The 18,411-nt window shown below is 49.6% G+C and overlaps 1 protein-coding gene across 2 annotated transcripts in view; it reads right to left on the bottom strand.

Annotated features, from left to right (window-relative positions):
* The window catches only part of Slc24a4 (solute carrier family 24 member 4), a 129,052-nt gene that overhangs the window by 23,596 nt on the left and 87,045 nt on the right, over window positions 1-18,411 (bottom strand). The window contains exons 8-12 of one of the 2 annotated variants that reach the window (XM_051196500.1): window positions 16,256-16,281; window positions 14,445-14,498; window positions 12,731-12,873; window positions 8,553-8,722; window positions 5,401-5,605 (exon numbers count right to left, since the gene is read on the bottom strand). In XM_051196500.1, the coding sequence (XP_051052457.1) occupies window positions 5,401-5,605; window positions 8,553-8,722; window positions 12,731-12,873; window positions 14,445-14,498; window positions 16,256-16,281 (598 nt within the window). The remainder of the gene's footprint in view (window positions 1-5,400; window positions 5,606-8,552; window positions 8,723-12,730; window positions 12,874-14,444; window positions 14,499-16,255; window positions 16,282-18,411) is intronic. The other variant, XM_051196501.1, reaches the window with a different exon arrangement.

Genomic DNA, 18,411 nt, shown 5'->3' with positions numbered 1-18,411 from the left:
GAGGTCATTTCTGACTAAAGTTGCAAGAGTCTACGGGGCTTGGTCAGTGGACAGCGATGCAGCTGTGCACATCTAAAGCCTGGGCAGACACATGTGAGGCTGACCTCTGACCTTCACATGAGGCTGACCTCTGACCTTCACATGGATACACACAGACACATGTGAGGCTGACCTCTGACCTTCACATGGATAGACACATAGACACCTGGGAGGCTGACCTCTGACCTTCACATGGATACACACATAGACACCTGGGAGGCTGACCTCTGGCCTTCACATGGATACACACATAGACACGTGTGTACACGGACACACAGTGTTGGAAAAGAGATTCTGAATGCTCTCTTTTTCCAGGTGTATCCTAACAGAGGCAGCTGACCCCGCAGTGAGAAACCAGGAGGCCGCCCCAGCCACACAGCCACCCTGATGGCAGACTTCACGGCCCAGTCTGTGGTGTCCTGTTTTGGCACTCTGACTAGTACAGAGAGTGAGAGGAATTCTGTTTTGCGTGGCCCCTGGCACGTGTCCCAGCAGATGCTGGCTGACCCAATGATGGGACAGGAAGGCACTAGACAGGAAGGCCCTGGTAAGTACAATTTGGAATGGGAGAGAAAAGTTCTACTGCAAGGCCAGGAAGGCTCTCATGGACACACAGGGCATCCTGGATTATAATCTAGCTACAAACAACTCACATCTGAGGTTTCCCCTGGTAGGGCTCAGGGTCACTGGCCCACTGTAAGGGTAGAACAAGGACTATTGACCCTGGCTTCCACAAGAGGCAATGATTTTCCTCTTCCCTGGGAGACCACACTCTAGCTTCTGGGGGCCAGAGTGGGAAGACAAGCCAGCATCAGCAAGGTGTGCCCAGGCTATGGGAGGCCTAGGCATCACTGCCATAGATTTTGGATGATCAAAGTAGGGCCTATGTCCCCTGTTCTGGACAGCTGTAGTAAGGGAAGGAGGGTATGTGTGGCCATGTGGCTTCCTTAGGCCATAGTGAACCAAGTAGAATTTTCTTGAGCCATACATTAAATTTCAGGGATATCTAACCTACAGCCCATGGGTTATAACACCACACACACACACACACACACACACACACACACACACACACACGGTTCCTTTTTTAATGACACTACAACACAGTGCTGTTATCTATGAAGTTCATAAGTTTTTTTGTTTGTTTGTTTTGTTTTGTTTTTGTTTTGTTTTAAGAAGTCTGGATGTTTTATGTCAGGTTTGCCTGGCGAGCCTGGAAGTCCCCAGGAAAGAGTGATCATAGCCTGCTCTGTCCCAACTGTAGCCCAAGGCCAGAATAGAGCCTAGTGCGCAGATGTTGACGACTGACTAGGAAAATAACCTCAAACTGCTTATGGCCCAGTGCCTGGCATGTAACAGGCACTCAGTGCAGGCTATTTCCTTCATTTGACCTTCAAAATGGAGCCAGGCCCAGGCCCACTGGGATTCCTGAGCCTATAACTTTTCTAGAACAACAACTGTGGTTCAATCAGGGTGGATGGAAGCTGGGTACAGCACACACTGTGTGGATGAGGCGTGTTGCGGTCCATATGAATTCTTAGAGTGCCTATTATGCATTAGACAGATGCAGATCATATGACCTGATACAGGACTGTTTAGGATACAAGTGCCAGCACCCTACTGTATGGATAAGGAGTAGAGGGTTGGGGAAGTGAGCAGGTGGCCCAGGGTCACAGTGCTGGGGGGAAACACAGGGCTGAAATTCAAATATAGGACCCCCAGACTCCAGAACTTCCTCCCAGCCTGCCTGAAACAACCCAAAAGCATCAGCAAGGGCGTGGCTCACACCAGTTTCTCAAGTCCTTGATACAGCCACATGGCTTCCAAGCTGGCCACAGGGACAACATCTTCTTTTCCCGAAGATCCTAGTTCTTAGCATTCCTAAAAGGCCATAGTGGGGGGGGGGCAGAAGCCTCACGGACCCCTAAGAGGCATCTCAGAGCTACCACAGCCCTAGGCCTGTGAAACCAGCAGAGCTGAACTGAATGGAGGCCAAGAAGACCTAGGACTAAGCGCATGGGTGTGGTATTCACTGGCTTCCTTTAAATTCCTGTGAACCTCGACCTCTATCTTCCCTGGCCCAGGTCACTGTCCACACCTAAAGGGACAGCCGCCACCCTGGACTGTTTCCATGGCTACTCTGTTCCCAGGGAGGAGGAAGAGGGACTATAGTTTCCATGGGTAGCTTTGCAAACACCTCTGCTACACAAAGGGAGTTTTCCCTGGATATAGGAAGCAAGCTGGATCCTGAGCAAGGGACCAGCACTGAGAGGAAGCTGAGGAAGCTGTTGTTCCTGGCTAGGTCAAGGCCACACCCCAGGACATCCTGGAGCCAAGGAAGAAGGTGGGCCGACTACAGAGGAAGGCCCGAGCTCCTGAAGGGCTCAGGGAGGGTTCCCAAGGCAGTCACTCAGTAGGCAGCTCTGTGTGTGTGTGTGTGTGTGTGTGTGTGTGTGTGTGGCACTAGCACCATGCTATGTAGTGACCTGCCCAGAAGAGAAGCCCCACAGCTATAACCCTCTGGTGTTCTAGCTTTGGATGTAAAGGAGAGAGGCAGCTCCCGGGGGCCGTTCCATTTACTCCTGCCACATTCAAGGCTTGGAGGAAACAGAAACCAGTCATCCTTCCAAGGGGCTGCCTGACTCTACAGAGAAAGAGCTGATGTTCACGTGTCTCTCCAGTAGCCTTCTGGACATCTTGGGACCAGGACGTCAACACAGTGGCGGGTGGGGAGTGGTAGAGGGAGGCACAGAGCTGCCCTTGCCCATCTTGCATAGCTGGAGACCATGAACATGGAGACCATGACTAAGGGGCCGTCATCACAGGTTCCAGACTGTGCCTTTCTTGCTGTGGCCCTGCTCCAACCTCCTACCCCCCCATACAACAGTGGTCCTTTGATTTCCATAGCCCCATGTCCCTGACTTAACCACATAGATCCTGGAAAGGAACGGGGTTGGTGGAGGAGTACTACACAGGGCTGTAAATGGGCACCCAGGTTGTAACCAAAGGCCTGTGGTCCTGTCTCTTATAAACCCAAGGCCCATCCTGGTCTATTGGCCCTGGAGCTGCCTCTGGGAGGATGGACTGCTCTCCTAGGCCCCTGTCCTAACAGGGACCTCGTATGGGACCCTGGATATGGAAAGGACCCCTCCTTTTGGCTTTCAGGGTCCCAGATAACTCAAGCACAACTCCTACCAAATTAATGTGACTTTCACCCTGGCAAGCCATAGGGGCTGAGCCCACAAAGTGCATGGTCCTATAGGGATGCAGGGATGCAGATATGTATCACCAGTGGTCCAGACATCAGTTCCTTTGGATACTGGATAGCAGAGGGGGCCTGGAAAGGCCAAATCCCAGGACTAGTCTTGCTAGAGACCTCAGTAAAGGGGCAGATTTCATTTTTTTTTGGCTCTATAGTTCATGTAGGAAAAAAAAAGATGCTTGATCAGATCTAGTAATTCCTAATCCAGCCGCATCCCTGAACTACCCCAGAGAAGCATGAACACATGTGCCTTCTAGGCCCCGTTCCAGGCTTGGAACTAGGGCCCGAGTTTGAGGAAGAGCCCTGGTGTTTTGAAATATCTGTTTACACTGTAAAGATGTGTCTTTGTCAAGGCATCTACTGATTGGTTTAATAAAGAGCTGAATGGCCAATAGCTAGCCAGAAGGTGTAGGTGGGACTTTTGGGCAGAGAGAGAACTCTGGGAAGAAGGAGGTGGAATCACCAGCCACTTGGAGGAAGGCAGCATGCACAGTAGAGAGAAAGGCGGTAACTAGCCACGTGACAGAACACAGATGAAAATAAATGGGTTAATTTAAGTTATAAGGACTAACGAAACAAGCTTTCATAATGAATAGTAAGTCTCCATGTCATTATTTGTGAGCTGGTGGCCCAAAGAAAAATCTGACTACACTGTGGATTGAAAGTAAGGCCCACGAAATGGAGGCTTTCTAATCCAGAAACTCCAGGAAATCCATGGCCCCAGACACAGTGCCCAGGGTCTCAGACTGGCAGGCCCAGGGCAAGCTACACAGATGGGGTTAAAGCAGGGAGGGTACTCAGTGAGTTAGGTGTTAAGCACAGAATTTTCATTAGAACAATATGAAGCTTTGGATTAGAAAGTTCCAGAATCCTGCCGCCTCTTAGGGTGGTGGGCAACAGGACAGAACCCTGAGGAACGGAGCCCAGTGTTTAAGGCTCTGGGTCCCACCGGGGACAGAAGAGAGTTCATGGAAGGCTGAGTACAATGAACAACACAGGCGTGGGTTCGGGATCTTCTCACAGGCAAACTCCTGAGTTTACTCACTCAACTGGTTTCCAAGTGAGCGCACAAAGTGTGGGGATACAGGAGTCAGTCAAACAAAGATGTCAGCCCCTCAGGAATTGCTAGCTTAGTGGGGGAGACACTCAGATTAGTGTGTGTGTGTGTGTGTGTGTGTGTGTGTGTGTGTGTGTGTGTGTGTGTGTGTAGCATTTGTAATAAGCTGGGGGAGTGAGGCTAGCGAGCTAGTTCAGCGGTTAAGAACACTGGCTGCTCATCCAGAGGACCCAGGTTCAATTCCAAGCACTCACGTGGCAGCTCACAGCTGTCTTTAACTCCAGTTCCAGGGGATCCAACACCCTCACACAGACACACATGCAGAGGGGACACCAATGCACACAAAATGTAAATAATAAGTCTTAAAATAAGGTAAGGTGACCCAGGAAGATCACACTGGCCCAGTGCATAAACGTGCTTGCTAGGCAAGCAGGGAGACCTAAGTTTGAATCCCCAGCACTTATATAAAAAGCCGGGTGCAGCTGTAGGAGCTGTAACCCCAGTGCTATGAGAGGCAGACAGGAAGATCACTGGGGCTTGCCGGCCACCAGCCTAGCTCCGGACTCTGTGACAGACCCTGTGTGAAAGGAATAAAACGGAGAGTGATAGCTCAGGACACCCGATGCCACCTTCTTTTGACCTCTGCATCAATGCATGGGTGCGTCTACCCCCAACCCCCGTGCTCACTAGTGTCCACAGAAACAGTAATACTGGTTGCTGTTTTTTTATTGTAAGAAAGACCAGATGCCCATAGCATTCCGGTGTGGTCACTAGAGCTACTGGTACTTTCTGAGGGTCAGATGGCCTCTCTCTGGCCCTCAGGCTCCAGACACATTCAGCGGTGTCTGCATCTACCCGCCTCTTAGCTGTTATACTGACAGCATGCTTAGCCAGTGCCTTAGGGCACCCCAGTGACCTAATGTCAGCCCTCTGTACCAGTCCTCTGCCACTCCAGAGTAAGGGCCTCCATCCTGAAGACCTAGGCATGGCCCCAATGGCACCCACAGAAGCCTGGCTAGAGGGCCAGCTCACCCAGACTCACCAGGCATGGAGAAGGGGGACAGGAAGACTGTCTCTACTGACTCTGGTTCTGGGGGTGGTGGCTGTGGTGGTGGCTGCTGCTCCTGGCCCTGCTGCGGGTCTTCAGGGTTCTCCCCCGGAACATTTCCATTCTCCATGTTCTCATGTCTCCCATTTTGCAGTGGCTTGCTATTAACACCATTGGCTGAGTTGATCAACCTCTGTCTCTGTGGGGACAGGAGGCAAGACAGACACCAAGCTGAGTGACACAGAACCAGGCAATGCCTTCTTTCTTACAATCTCCCAACTCTTAACAACAGCCCCCAGTTGCCTCCCATCCTTGCCAACACTTGCTGTAGTAGCCCCTTCCCACTTGAACCACTCTGGGTGTGTGCTGGTATGGAATCTGGCTTCAGTCAGCCCTTCTCCAACAACCAATGCTCCAAACATCTTACTAGGATGTTAGTCAATGGGTTGTCCCTCTGAGTTTCATTCCACATATGATGAATGTGTTCTCCAAAGCCAGCAGGTTCCACCAGACCCATCCCCTTCCTTCCCACCCTTTGCCATGGTGAATGACAAAAACAGCTTTGGTGCTACTCTAGCCCGACTGCTTTTGCTTTGTTGGGGGCTTCTTTGAACACAGGCATGGGTAGAAGTCATATCATATAAAATAAACAGGGCTGAGGTTGTAGCTCAGTTGTAGATTATCTGTTTAGCATCCATGAAGTCCTGGGTTTGAACCCCACACTGAACAAACAGTGCTTGGTACCAAATGCCTGGAGCCCCAGCACTTGGAGGCTGGAGACCTTAGGGAAGTAGGATCATAATCAAGGCGTATGCGTGGCTACCTAGTATGTGCACATACAGATGCAGGTGTGTGTGTGTCCACGTACAAATGTGTAGGTGTGTGTGCAATGGGTAACCACTCATGTGGAGGACAATGGGTTCAGCTCAAGAGCTGTCTGCTGTTTCTATTTGAAACGGAACCTCTGTGTTAGGATTGCAAGTACCAAGTGCCAATAGGCCTGGATTTTAAAGTGTGGGTTCTGAGGATTGAACTCAGGCCCCTATGCTTTCGAGACAAAACCAACCAAGCTCTTTCCTCAGAGTGTCTTAATAAGTACATCTGAACCTGGATACTTTGTAGGTTTTGTTCTGCACTGTCCCATCCCATGATGACTGTCCTTAGGCCCCAGGCGCAACCCTCCAATGAAAGTTGATGAAATTGTTTAGGCTGGAAGCATACTGTCTAGGAGCATCAGACAGGAAGTGAGGCCAAGGGGACTGAGTGATGTAGTGGTGGCAATGAGATCAGAGCTCACTTCCTTTCTCCTGGGCCCAGCCTTTGTGGCTCTCAGGCTGCCTTACAGAGCAGGGCAACCCAAGCAGCCGAAAACATTCATGGTCCCAACAGCTGCTATTCACCAGTTCTTCAAAACCTGCCACTCAGGCCTAGCTTTGCGCACTTAACTGTAGACCCAGCCACAAGGAAGCTGAGGCAGAAGGAACCTGAGTTCCAGGACAGCCTGGATTACACCGTGAAGTCAAGACCAGCCTCGATTTCTCAAACAAACAGCTTCAAGTCCATGTGTGATAACTCCCAATCTTCCAGAGTATTTACCGCACTCCCCAAAGCACCCTGTGGGCAGTATTCTCATGCTTAGGGCAAATGGGCAGGAGTCTATACAATTTCCCTGAAATAAATTTCACTAATACAGACCAGAATAATTTAAAGCCCAGAAAGGCATTTCCCTTGCTTAATGTACTTTCCACATATGACACACTGAACCATAAATCAAAGCACACATGTCCCAAAGAGAGAACCTTTAGTCACGGGGCAATAATGCCTTCGCACACACCACGTGCTAAGCTCCACTGCCTCGGTCCTCTGGCCTCTGTGTGCTTCTGAAAAAGAGGCCGCCAAGCCCTAGAGTGCACTTAGAAAACAAGGCTTGGAACCCCGCTGAGCTGCTGAGCATCACACCATATTTTCTTTGCAGTCTGGTTGAGTGGTAGCAGTATTAGCTCTGACTGCCTTTTCCCAATGATGAGACACCTGGGCACCAGTGTGGTGGTCTGAAGGCAAATGGCCCCATAGACACATGTGTTTGAATGCTCCGTCCCCAGTAAGCGGGATGGGACAGTTTGGGAAGGATTAAGAGGTGTAGCTTTGTTGCAGGAGGTGTGAGCTTTGGGGGTGGGCTTTGACCCCAAGCATATAGAAGCCTTAAAGAAAAGTGCAGGGTGGGAGGAGCTGGGTCTCCCCCCCCCCCCAAACTGTTCAATCCCCTGCTGTATTAGGAGGGAATCTGTCTCCAGGAGCTCCTGAGACCTTTCCCCTTATGCTGTGACTTGTGACCCATGGCAAAAAAGATAAAAATGGCTGTTTAAAAAGCCCACACCAGGCCTCTGTCTGTCTGTCTGTCTCCCTCCTTCTGCCTGGCACCCCCGACCCTGTAACTTGTGGAGTGGACGTAAGCTCTCGGCTGCTCCTCTGGCACCATGCCTGCCTGCCTGCCTTCTGCCATGTTCCCTGTCAGGGTGATGGACTGACCTACTGAAACTGTAAGCAAGCCTCCAATTAAATGCTTCCTTTTATAAATTGCCTTGGCCACGGTGAACAGCAAGAGAACACTAAGACAACCGGTGATTCTTCAAGGGCCATAACCCACAGAGAATAGGAGTGTGTTCACGCTTGGTTCTCTAATTAACACTGAGAAGAAGCCACCCAGACTTCAGGTTCCCCTTTCCCTAATTAGCTCAACACTAGCCACTGACAAATAGTGAAGTACCTCAGGCGTGGGGTTCCTCCACCTTCTGTTTAAGCTTCCATGGCAAGCCTCTGCAGGCCCCCACCCCTCCTTCCTCCCAAGCCCGAGACTCCAGAGAGTCAGTCCTAAGGGGGTAGGGTGGGTGGGACTTCCAGACCCACCCAAGGCCACTCATTTTCTGGATAGCCAGTGTGCTCAATCTTTTGACACGGCAACACGGTCTTGTCATCTGCAAAGTTCATGCTTGAGAACTGTGCAACTGAGTTACAAAGGTGAATAAATAAATAAATCATGTTTTGAGCACGGTTACAATCTGTGTTGGGCTGCATTCAGAGCTATTCTCCACCATGCGCAGTCTGAGGGTTACAGGTTAACTTACCGGAGTGCCGGGCTAACTTACCTCATTAATTATGATCCTGCTGGCCATCCGTAGTCGGGTCCTGGGTCCAAACTTGTTGGTGATCATGATGCGCAGGCCGGCCTCAGGGAAGGTAAACTTGGGAGGGCTGGAGCTCAGAATTTCATCCACCATCACCACTGGGGTCTTGCCATAGGGAGGTTTCTCCTTTACTGTAGACCACATCCCATGGTCAGTGTTGACTCCTCAGAGGACAGTGCTCTAGCGACAGGGGCTAATTTCCCCTCATGGCCAACATCTTGGGGCTATGCTTGCCAGGTGCCCTGCTAGCCATGTGTTACATCTGGCCCCTCAATAGTTGGTGCCTGGCTCTCTCAGATTCCTCTTTTCTGGTGTCCAGCCTTGGCTGGCTACAATGGTCTTTCGTGTCTTGCCTACGACCCTACCTATGCCATAGGCAGATCCCCATACCTGTCACTCATGACCAAGACACAATGACCACCACCACCCCAGTTTCCAGACATTTGGATAAAACTTTCTAAGTCAGTCAGGATCTTTATGGAGTGGAGAATTCTGCGAAACAGAGGATCACTGTAACCTTCCCTAGGGTCCTTTGCTCTGTCTTGGAGTGAACCAGCTTCACTGCTGTTAGGGTGGCTGTTTACCATTTTGTTTCCCAGAAGGCAAACAGGGCGGTTAAGGATTTGGTTCCAGGCCCTAGACTAGACACCAGGGGTCTTGGAGTCTGTTTGTCTGAGGACATGCTGCTATCTGGGCTCGGTGTCATAGATGAACCCTGGTACCCTCCAAGTGGTTGGCTGCCCTCTCGAACTCTTTCTTTTCCCCTGGGAGACAGAACATAAGGCCCAGTCCCATGCCTGTGTCCACCGGAACTTGGCGTGACACTCCAGGTACCAGGGAAAGTAATCAAACCACTCAAGAACACAGCATCCTGAAGCAAGTAGCATATCCTAAGATATGCTAAGAAAACAGGTAGGGTGTTCCTCTGCACCCATTACCAGAGCCTGTGGAGTCCTGTGTGAAGAGTTGAATGACCAAGGAGTAGGTCCAGAGGGCAAACTCATGCAGAAGTTAATGGTATGAAAACATACAAAATGCACAGCAAACAGCCCCCCCTTCCCGCCCCGGCAAACACATTCACAGACACTACACCCCACACAGGCAGCAAGACTCAGCAGACAGGAGGCAGGTGGATTAGAAGCAGCCGGAGGCCCATGCGCTGTCCAAGATGGACACTAACCTCCACAGAGGTGGACAGTGTGGGGCTTGGCTCATGGGTTGTGTTTATTGCTTAAAAGCATGTGTTATGGGCAGGATGAGAGCAGATTACTTACAATTTAGAAGAAGAATTAGGGACACAGAGGCCGGCACAGATGGCCACAGGTGGGTTAGCGGGCGGTGGCAGAATCTGGGGGCAGAGCTCTTGCTGGTGGTAGGGTTGCCAGGGTTACACGAAGGAGGGTGTTAGTAGCAGGCTCCTTCCACAGGGAACCTCGATGCTCTGGGCTGCCAGAGGGAGGGGGCACCAGCAAATCCCTGTAGCAGGTACCACACTCCAGCCTCACTGCCGACACCCGGTGGAGAACACTTGACTTCAAAAGCCTGAGGCAGGAGCCATGACACCTGGCTCCCTTGTCTCCATCATGCCCAAGCTGAGATGCACTCAGCAGCAAGATGCTTTCCTGGCAGTTCCACCCAAGGCTCGGCATCCCCCTTCCTGTCTCTTCCTAAACTTAGGTTGTGTCTAACGCCATCGCAGCTCCCCTGGGGAGTTATATCAGCTTCATCCAATATAGCAGCCAGTGGCCAGGCAGACCTGGCTGCAAGGCTGTGAACAAGACCCCCAGGGAACCAGTCAGGAGACTGAAGCACTGAGCTGAACTACATGGCAGCTACGGATATTTAAGTACAAAAGGGCTTCTTCCTGCTTCTCCTACAAATAAGCAAAACTTCAGGCTTTAGATTTTATATGAGAAATGCAGGTGGTGGGTGAAGAGTTTATTTCCTATTTATTCTTCCCAGAGGCCTGGGGGTGCTAGGAAAGCACCCTATCATTGAGCTACAAACCCAGCCCAAGGGACTCTTGAAATGTCAGGAGGCAATACAGATATCCTTTTCTGTGGTGTGCTTGGAGAGCCACCTGCCAGGATGTTATCTCCTGCCATGGCAACCTTGTTAGACAACCACAGCGGGAAGTCCTGGTCATCTCAGCCCTGGGGTGTCACTGGGAGCTCTTCCCCCTACTCTGTTCAGGGGAGATTACATTGCAGCAACTTGCAAATGGGCCCAGGGACTGTCTTCTGGGGAAAGTAAAGACAAGACTGGATGCAGTCCCTGGGTCCACACATCTGGATGGAGACCTCTCCAAACCCAGAAATCAAGGCCTGGCTCATTAACCAACCCTCTGGGACCCTTTCCTCCCAGGGCCTCACCTATGAAAGCATCTGTTTAACAAGGGGCAAGAAACTCCTTTTCCTCAGCCCTAGCGCCAGCTCTGTGACCCTAGTGCCAGCTCTGTGACCCGGCTTCCCACTTTCTAGAAGTTACCCTGGATGCAGGGACGGTGGCGTTAAATCCATGAAGCCCTCATGTCTTTGGGTACAAAAGTTATGGAGATTCACCGCAGAGCTGCAGAAAAGGGAATGCATGTGGGCAGCAGGCTTGGGGGGCCTGGACTTCCTAGGGAAGTTAGAGCTGATGATCTCATACATGGGAGGGCTGGCTCTCACAGGGCGCTGGGGTTGGGTATCCACTGCCAGCCTCAGGACAGGAGGCAGCTCTTGGGCAATGCATCAGGAAGTGGGTGTGTCCTGATTCTCCGCTCAGACCTCTCTTCTTTGCTATCAAGGTCCAAAGGACCTTCCGGTACCACTTATGTGCTGAGCAGGGCATCCTCTCTCCTGCCAGACTTTGGGACCTGCAACGGGTATCCCAGAGTTCCTGTGACTACGGAGGCTAAATCCCAAACCATGGCCAACGTTGGGGCCTCCCCCTTAGTGGACTGTCCAATAGCCTGTTCCCCATGACGCCTGCTGGGAATTTAAGAAACGCCATGTATAACACCTTCATCTCCATGATATAGGCTTCCTTGGTTCTGTCCCTCATGGGTGTGTCTCCAGTGGCTAGAGTGGGGTCGCCTGCATTGAAGCCCCTCTCCTGTATGAGTGGATTTCCTTCTTTCACATAAAAGGATGTGTGACTCAGCAGAGAATCGGTGACAAATGCCTTCCTCTTGGAAAAACCCAAGACTAGACAGGAGACTCTTGTGCAAAATGCACCTAAGAGGAAAGTCTTGGCTTGCTCTGCCCAGGAAAGAGGCTACCGAGGAACACAGGTTCCTTAGCTATCACCGTAGGCAAGGAGAGCCTCTGAGACCAGCCACTTCTAATACGACAAGCAAGTTAAAGATCCCTATGAAACGTTAAGACTTGCATGGGCCAATGGGGAATAAGTATGGAAGATGCCCAGAGTGGACCAAGGATGCCACATAGCCCTGCATTTCCTTTTTCTAACACAAGTACCATTCAGGATTTAATGCTGGCCTGGATTGGACAGCTGTCCCATGGCAGGAGTGACCTGACAACTGTCTGGATTATTAAGAATTGAGGATATTTCCCAGGAAGTAGCTCCCGACCAAGACAATTCAAAGGCTGTGACCAGGACTTTGGTCCAGAGGCTCCAGGTTCCCAGAGGAGCTAGGAGAATGAAGCCACTTTCAGGAATGGACCTCCACACAGCCCTCTGGGTTGGGCCAGCTGCCTGTGAAACCCCAAAGCTGTCCCTTTAGGCAAGTGTTTGCAAGCCTAGGGGGTGACACTTTCCAGGATGGATTTCTCAGGGAGAGGGTCTGGCACTGGAGGTGCACAGGGAGGCCCAGGTTCTGTCACTTAAGTCTCCTGTTCTGGGCTTTCCTCTTGAGCAACAACATTGTATCTCTAAAGTCAATCAGACTTCCCACCTGCCTCTGGAAGCATGGGAAAATTTCTATGATTTAATTCATGTATTTTTTTTTCCTTTATGAGAATTCCCCCTTCTATCCTTTCTCATCTAAGTGAGTGTCAATCTGAGCAACATCTCAAATGGGGGTCTTCTCTCCTCATTTGGGGTGTGTGTGACTAAATGGTAACAGGGCTGTGTGTGTGTGGGGGGGGGTGAGTGGCTTCCACAAGGGTCCACGGCTCCTGTCTGCTCAGCCTTACCTTGCCCCAGCAATGGCACAGAAGGGTCATCATAGCTACCATCATAGAGGTCATTACCATCTTCCAGCTCGCTGCTGACCGGGTTACCATTTGCAATGCTCTTTTGTTTGGTTGTGAAAAACGTCTGCATCTTCATATTGTACCTGTGAGTCAGGGAAGGCAGGAAGTCAGAGCAGCAGAGCGGGTCGCACCCTACCAGGTAGGTGGGCACCAGGCAGACAGTCACAGGGTACAGGGCATGGACAGTAACCCTCCGGCTAAGCTGGAGGGGTTTCTCAGCAGGAACGTTGGGATCATGTAGTCTGGAGGCACCTGTTTCTACTGAGTGATAGTGCCCTCCTGGGGGCGTCAGAGGCCTTACAGCCAAGGCATTTAATGCAAGCTTATCCTTATAAAAGCCATTCAGCCCAACAGACAGGACAGGTTCCAAGGCAGCATCACTACCACGCCTTTTCCCTCCCAGAAAGCAACTGTTGCTCAAGTGGGTTGTTTAGTGACCATCTTCCTCCTGTGTCAGTCATGGTCAGCACAGACATCCCCTGAGAGCCGCTCTGCTAAAAGCTGTTGATGGGCAGTCACTGGAGAATTCTCATGCTGCTGGACACTTTAATCTTCCACATGAAAAAATATATTTTGTGAAATATTTATTAATACTATGTTTTATATAAAGGCGAGGACCGCCATAACACCCATGGTGATGTCTTTCTCTTTAATTACATGAGAGAAGAGAAACCCGCATGTAGCTAGGCTCATAAATATTCATAAATAGTTATTGTTTGGGGTAGAATTACACATATACACATGTACATACATATGTATTACCTATATGTAAGTTAGCACTAAAGTTATTTCCCATGTTCTAAGAACACACTTTGATGATGTTATTATACTTGTTTTTATACAATCATCATTAATAATTCCCCAAGTTTTTTATTATCCCAACAGCGAGCCTGCACCCACTAATCACTCCCCACCACTCCAGCCTCTCACTGACCTCTAATCTATGCATTTCCATAGACTTGACCCTTTGGGATACCATGTGCACACGTAATTATATATAATTGGCCTCTTGGGAGTAGCTGCTTCTTTATGGTGAGCGTTTAAAGGTTCATCTGTGCTGATGTACTGTGTCAGAATGTCGTCACCTTCATGACTGTCTAGTCTTCCTCAGGGGCAGTTTTAAGGTGGCTCACACTCAGGCAGTTCCCAAGTGGTTAAGGTTTCCCAACCCGGAATACAGTGCTTGCAGCCCCAGAATTATGAGTAGGGCTCTGTTGCTGGGATTAGCAGTGACCCTGACAAGTGGCATTTGACAAAGCAAGGGACAAAGGTTAAGCTGATGAGCCAGCCTTTTGAGAATGGTATTGTTACTAGACTTACCAAAACAACAAAAGACTTCTTACTCTGGGGCCAGGGGAGTTAGTTGCCCAGGGCAGGGAGGACAGGGGGCCTTCCTTACTGGGGACTCATTTTTGGAAAGCCAGATAGCTGGCCTACATCAGCCACCTAGTATCACCCCCTAACCTGGGGATGGACTACTCCAGTGTCTAAGCTAGGTCTCCACCCTGGATGTCTTGAATGATCTCCCCTAGAGACTGAAGGCTGCCCCAAAGGAAGATGAGATGGAGGACATTCCCTGTTCTGACTAAAGACATGAGTAGGATATGGAGGCAAAGGTACCTTAATGTCCCAAGGAAGGGGAGAGGCCACTTACTTCATGATAAGAATATAGAACACGTACAAGATGATGAGCACTAGGCCTTCCCACCTTGGAGAGAGAAAGGAGAGCCGTGGTTAGAGCGCAGGAAGCCATGGTTCCCACAGGCTGGGGCTGCATGGTCAAGGTTAGTGACCAGCTGGGATACCCTTGTTTTTCTGTCCCAGGAACTCAGGTGGGACACCCCAGCCATAGGTTTGTTTAATCATTGACAGTCCTCTTGGTAACTAAGAGAAGGCTGGGTCCATGTATTCTACAGCACTCAGGAGAGCCTCACGCTCAGCTGTCACCCCCAGCTGACAAATCCCATGTCCTTACCCTTAAGAGAACCTAGGCCCACCCACACAGGAGTCTGTTCAGGGATCAGAGAGGCAATCGGAGCAGGCAGGAAGAGGCCCAATCCATGGGCAAGGCATGGTGGGGTGCAGAAGCCTCTGAGACTATCTACTAGGCACAGTGTGGTATTGTCTTACTAAGATTCTATTATTGCTGTCTTGTGGGTATAGCCCAACCCCATAAGTTACACGTGTGGGGAGTGGGGTTACATCTGTGACCATAAACATGAGAAGCCACACAGTTTTTTGCTTCTCTGACAATGTGTACACTGGGCTTGGCCAGTCATCTTGGGAGCCCATCCCTTGCTAAGAGGCAGCTCACAGACCAGAAATGGACCTACAGATCATCTCAGTGTGACCATCCCAACCCATCCACAGATGAAGAAACGAGACCAGGAGTGGCCTTTAACTAGAGCTCTCTGGGTACTGGGCATGAAGCTACTCTTGTCAAGCAATAGCTGTTCTCAGTGGTCATCTGAATGTGTTCTCAGAAGTTGTCACCTACAGGATACATATTCAATGACCAGGCAATTGTGTGGCATACGAAGTAAGATGCCAACATACTCCACAGAGTACGGCAGAAGAATCGATCTATTCGCAGAAGTCAAGAAAGCCAATTCCAAAAATTAAAAAATAAAGATAAAAAAGAAATCCAATTCCTATTCCGTATCACAAAAGTATTCCCTTGTAAAAATTATTTTTGAAAATTTGCTAGTTTTGATGTGTATTACGTGGTATAGTTGTATGTGCATATGTACATACAAATGCATACCCACATGAATGTGATGTGTGGAGGCCAGAGGTGGATACTTGGGGAACTTCTCCCAATCAACCTCCACAGGGTCTTTTACTGAAACCGGAGCTTACTGATTTGGTCAGACAGGATGTCGGAGAACCCCCCCATGCTCCTGTCTCTGTCTCCCCAGTGCTGAGATTAGGATGTGTGCCCCCAAACCTGGATTTTTATGTGGGCACGGGGGATCTGAACTCAGGCCCCCACTGCTTGTGAGGCAGGCATTTACCAGCTCCTTGATTTTTATGGCACGACCTTTAAGTCCCCTGAGCTTGATTCCTCTACGAGTCACAAGGGAGGGACCTGCATGGCATGCCTTTGTCTCAGTGGCGTCCGAGACCCTACCCATTACTCACTGCCTTGCTAGGACACCTCTGCTACCTCTCCCCTGCATAAAGACCCATGACCGGATCCTTTCTCGTTCTTGCTTATCTTCATGGGAAGTGTAACTGCTCTCAATAGTTTGATTTTATATATATCTTGACAGCAGGCTGAGCAGGAACCTTGGGGGACACAACTCTTATCACTCTAACAGGACAAATGCAAGGCCACTTAGAATGATGGTCCTGTTATTTCCATAAGCCAGCAAATCTATGTTTGCCAAAGTAAATCTGAAAGTGATTTGGCAACCCAACATACACAGATACTGGCATTCAACAATAAAAATGTTAAAAACTTACCACACAATTTCCTCATCGTATATGAACTAGAAAGCAAAGGAAACAAAGGGTTACACTTAGTACACAGGAAGAAAAGTAAAGAGTCCAGGGTACCTGGATCTAACACACACTGGCCTTTGATCTCTGCATTTCCCTGTTGCTCAACCATAGAAGGTGACCTTTCCTTAGTGGGAACCTACTGCAGCTCTGAGATGCAACACCTGCTCCCGCCAGCCAGCTCAGTGTGGTCATCCCAAGAGGCAGCATGGGCTTTATTGTAGCCCAGATAGTTTCTGGGGCAGACCTGGCAGGAGCTTCCCTTGCTACAAGAACAGAGTTGCTAAATTTCAAGAGAATTCAGAGAAGGCAGCTATACACTTGTGCCCACATAGGTAAGCGGTGGAGGGACAATGACATAATTCAACACACAGGCTAATCTTAAGTGTCAACTTGCCTGGTTTCAGGGTCCCAGATAGTTTGTAGGATATTGTTTCTGGTGTGTCTGGGAGGGTGTTCATGGAAGGGACTGGCATTAGAATTAGTGGACTGAGAAAGGAAGATCTTCCCTTCCTCACTATGAGTAGACACCATTGAATTAGCTGAGGACTCAACAAAAAAGGCCAGAGGATGGTAAAAATGACCCCATGTCTTCTTCTATGTTCTCCAGCTTGTTAACTTTACAACTCATGCCAGTGGTATCATGGTTTCTCAAGCCTTTGGCCTATGACTGGGCTATGTTACAAAGTTTTCTGGGTCTCCAGCTTGCAGGTGGCATGATCTAAGATCACTTGATCCCATTCTCATTACATCTCCATCCATTCATCTCTCCTTCCATCCATCAGTCCACCTACCCGCCTCTCAGCCTCCTATTGGTTCTTTTTTTCTGCACAACCCCAACTAACGCGCCTCCCATCCAGCATCCCTGGGACAAGATGCAAATGAAGGATGCGCCCTGGCCAGCGGAAGGGGTGGACTCCACAGCCCAGTGTAGGAGGAAGTAGCAAGGATGCTTTTATGCGGACAGTTTTAGCTTACACACCCCTAAAGGAGGGCTACTGGCATTTACAGGCAAAGACAGCAAGAATAGCAAGAATGTGATGCGAACAAGACACAGAGACAGTTCTACACTGTGAAGTCTTCTTTTTCACATTTGGGATGAGAAATATATCATATATAGTAAATATGTTACAACAAGTATTCAGGCAACAGAAAAACCATGACTGTGACTTTGACTCTAGTGCACAAACCCAAGTTTTTAAAGTGAATATTTAATTCATAACCAGGGCAATTTACTCTTATGAAAACTGAAGAATGCTCCTTGGTCATTTTAGAGTCTTATGAGGAATAACTCATTATCTGGGAAATCACTTCACAGCAGGGAGAGGGATACCACCCCCCACCCCCCGGCGTCAAGCCCCAAACACTGGCACCAGCGGGCCGTTGCAGTAGAGGGCTGGGAGAGTTTCTGGATGGGCAACAGATGACATCATTGGATATTCCAGTGACTTTCTGCCAAAACGATTACCAAAAGAATGTCAGTATTTTATGAGTTATTTTTATTGCCCATTTATGGTATATTTAGGGTACTGTGGGTTTATTTTTTGACATCTCACATAGGTATCTTGTTTCTCCTACTGACGTTATTTTCTGAGTGTGGTAGGCAGTTTTGGAGCTGATATCTATGCTCCCCCTGAACATGGGTAGGGGGAGCTGCTGATTTGCCTCTGGCCATTTCCAAGGTAGAAGCCACAGCCCTTTTGTAACCTGACTTCCTCACCTCCTCACTTTTAATAAGGGCAGATGCCTTGCAAGTTACACTGTGGGATGGCTTGCTAGGCCTTGAGGTTAGTTAACAGCTACCAGAGTGTTCCTGAAGAGGGCGCTCGCCTGACTGTGTGTCCTGAGACCCTTCTCTTCCTAGTTCAGACACCCCCAGATTTCTCACTGGAGGGGGGGGGGATCAATGCTTGCTGTCTCAAGCTGTTAGGTTTGAGGAACTTTTTTTTTTTCTTTTTGACAGCATCTCACCGTAATAGCGGCACATATTTCCTTGAAATCCAGCATGTCACAGGCTTCTGCCCTCGGGCATGGCCGTGAAGATCAAAACTGCTCCCCTATGGATGGCACAGACTTGACACTGTGCTTCACTATATGGACTGTCCCAGGTTTTGGGACCC

This window comes from Phodopus roborovskii, unplaced genomic scaffold (genome assembly GCF_943737965.1).
Source record: "Phodopus roborovskii unplaced genomic scaffold, PHOROB, whole genome shotgun sequence".
NCBI lineage: Eukaryota > Metazoa > Chordata > Mammalia > Rodentia > Cricetidae > Phodopus > Phodopus roborovskii.
This window is presented reverse-complemented; position numbering and strand designations above follow the sequence as displayed.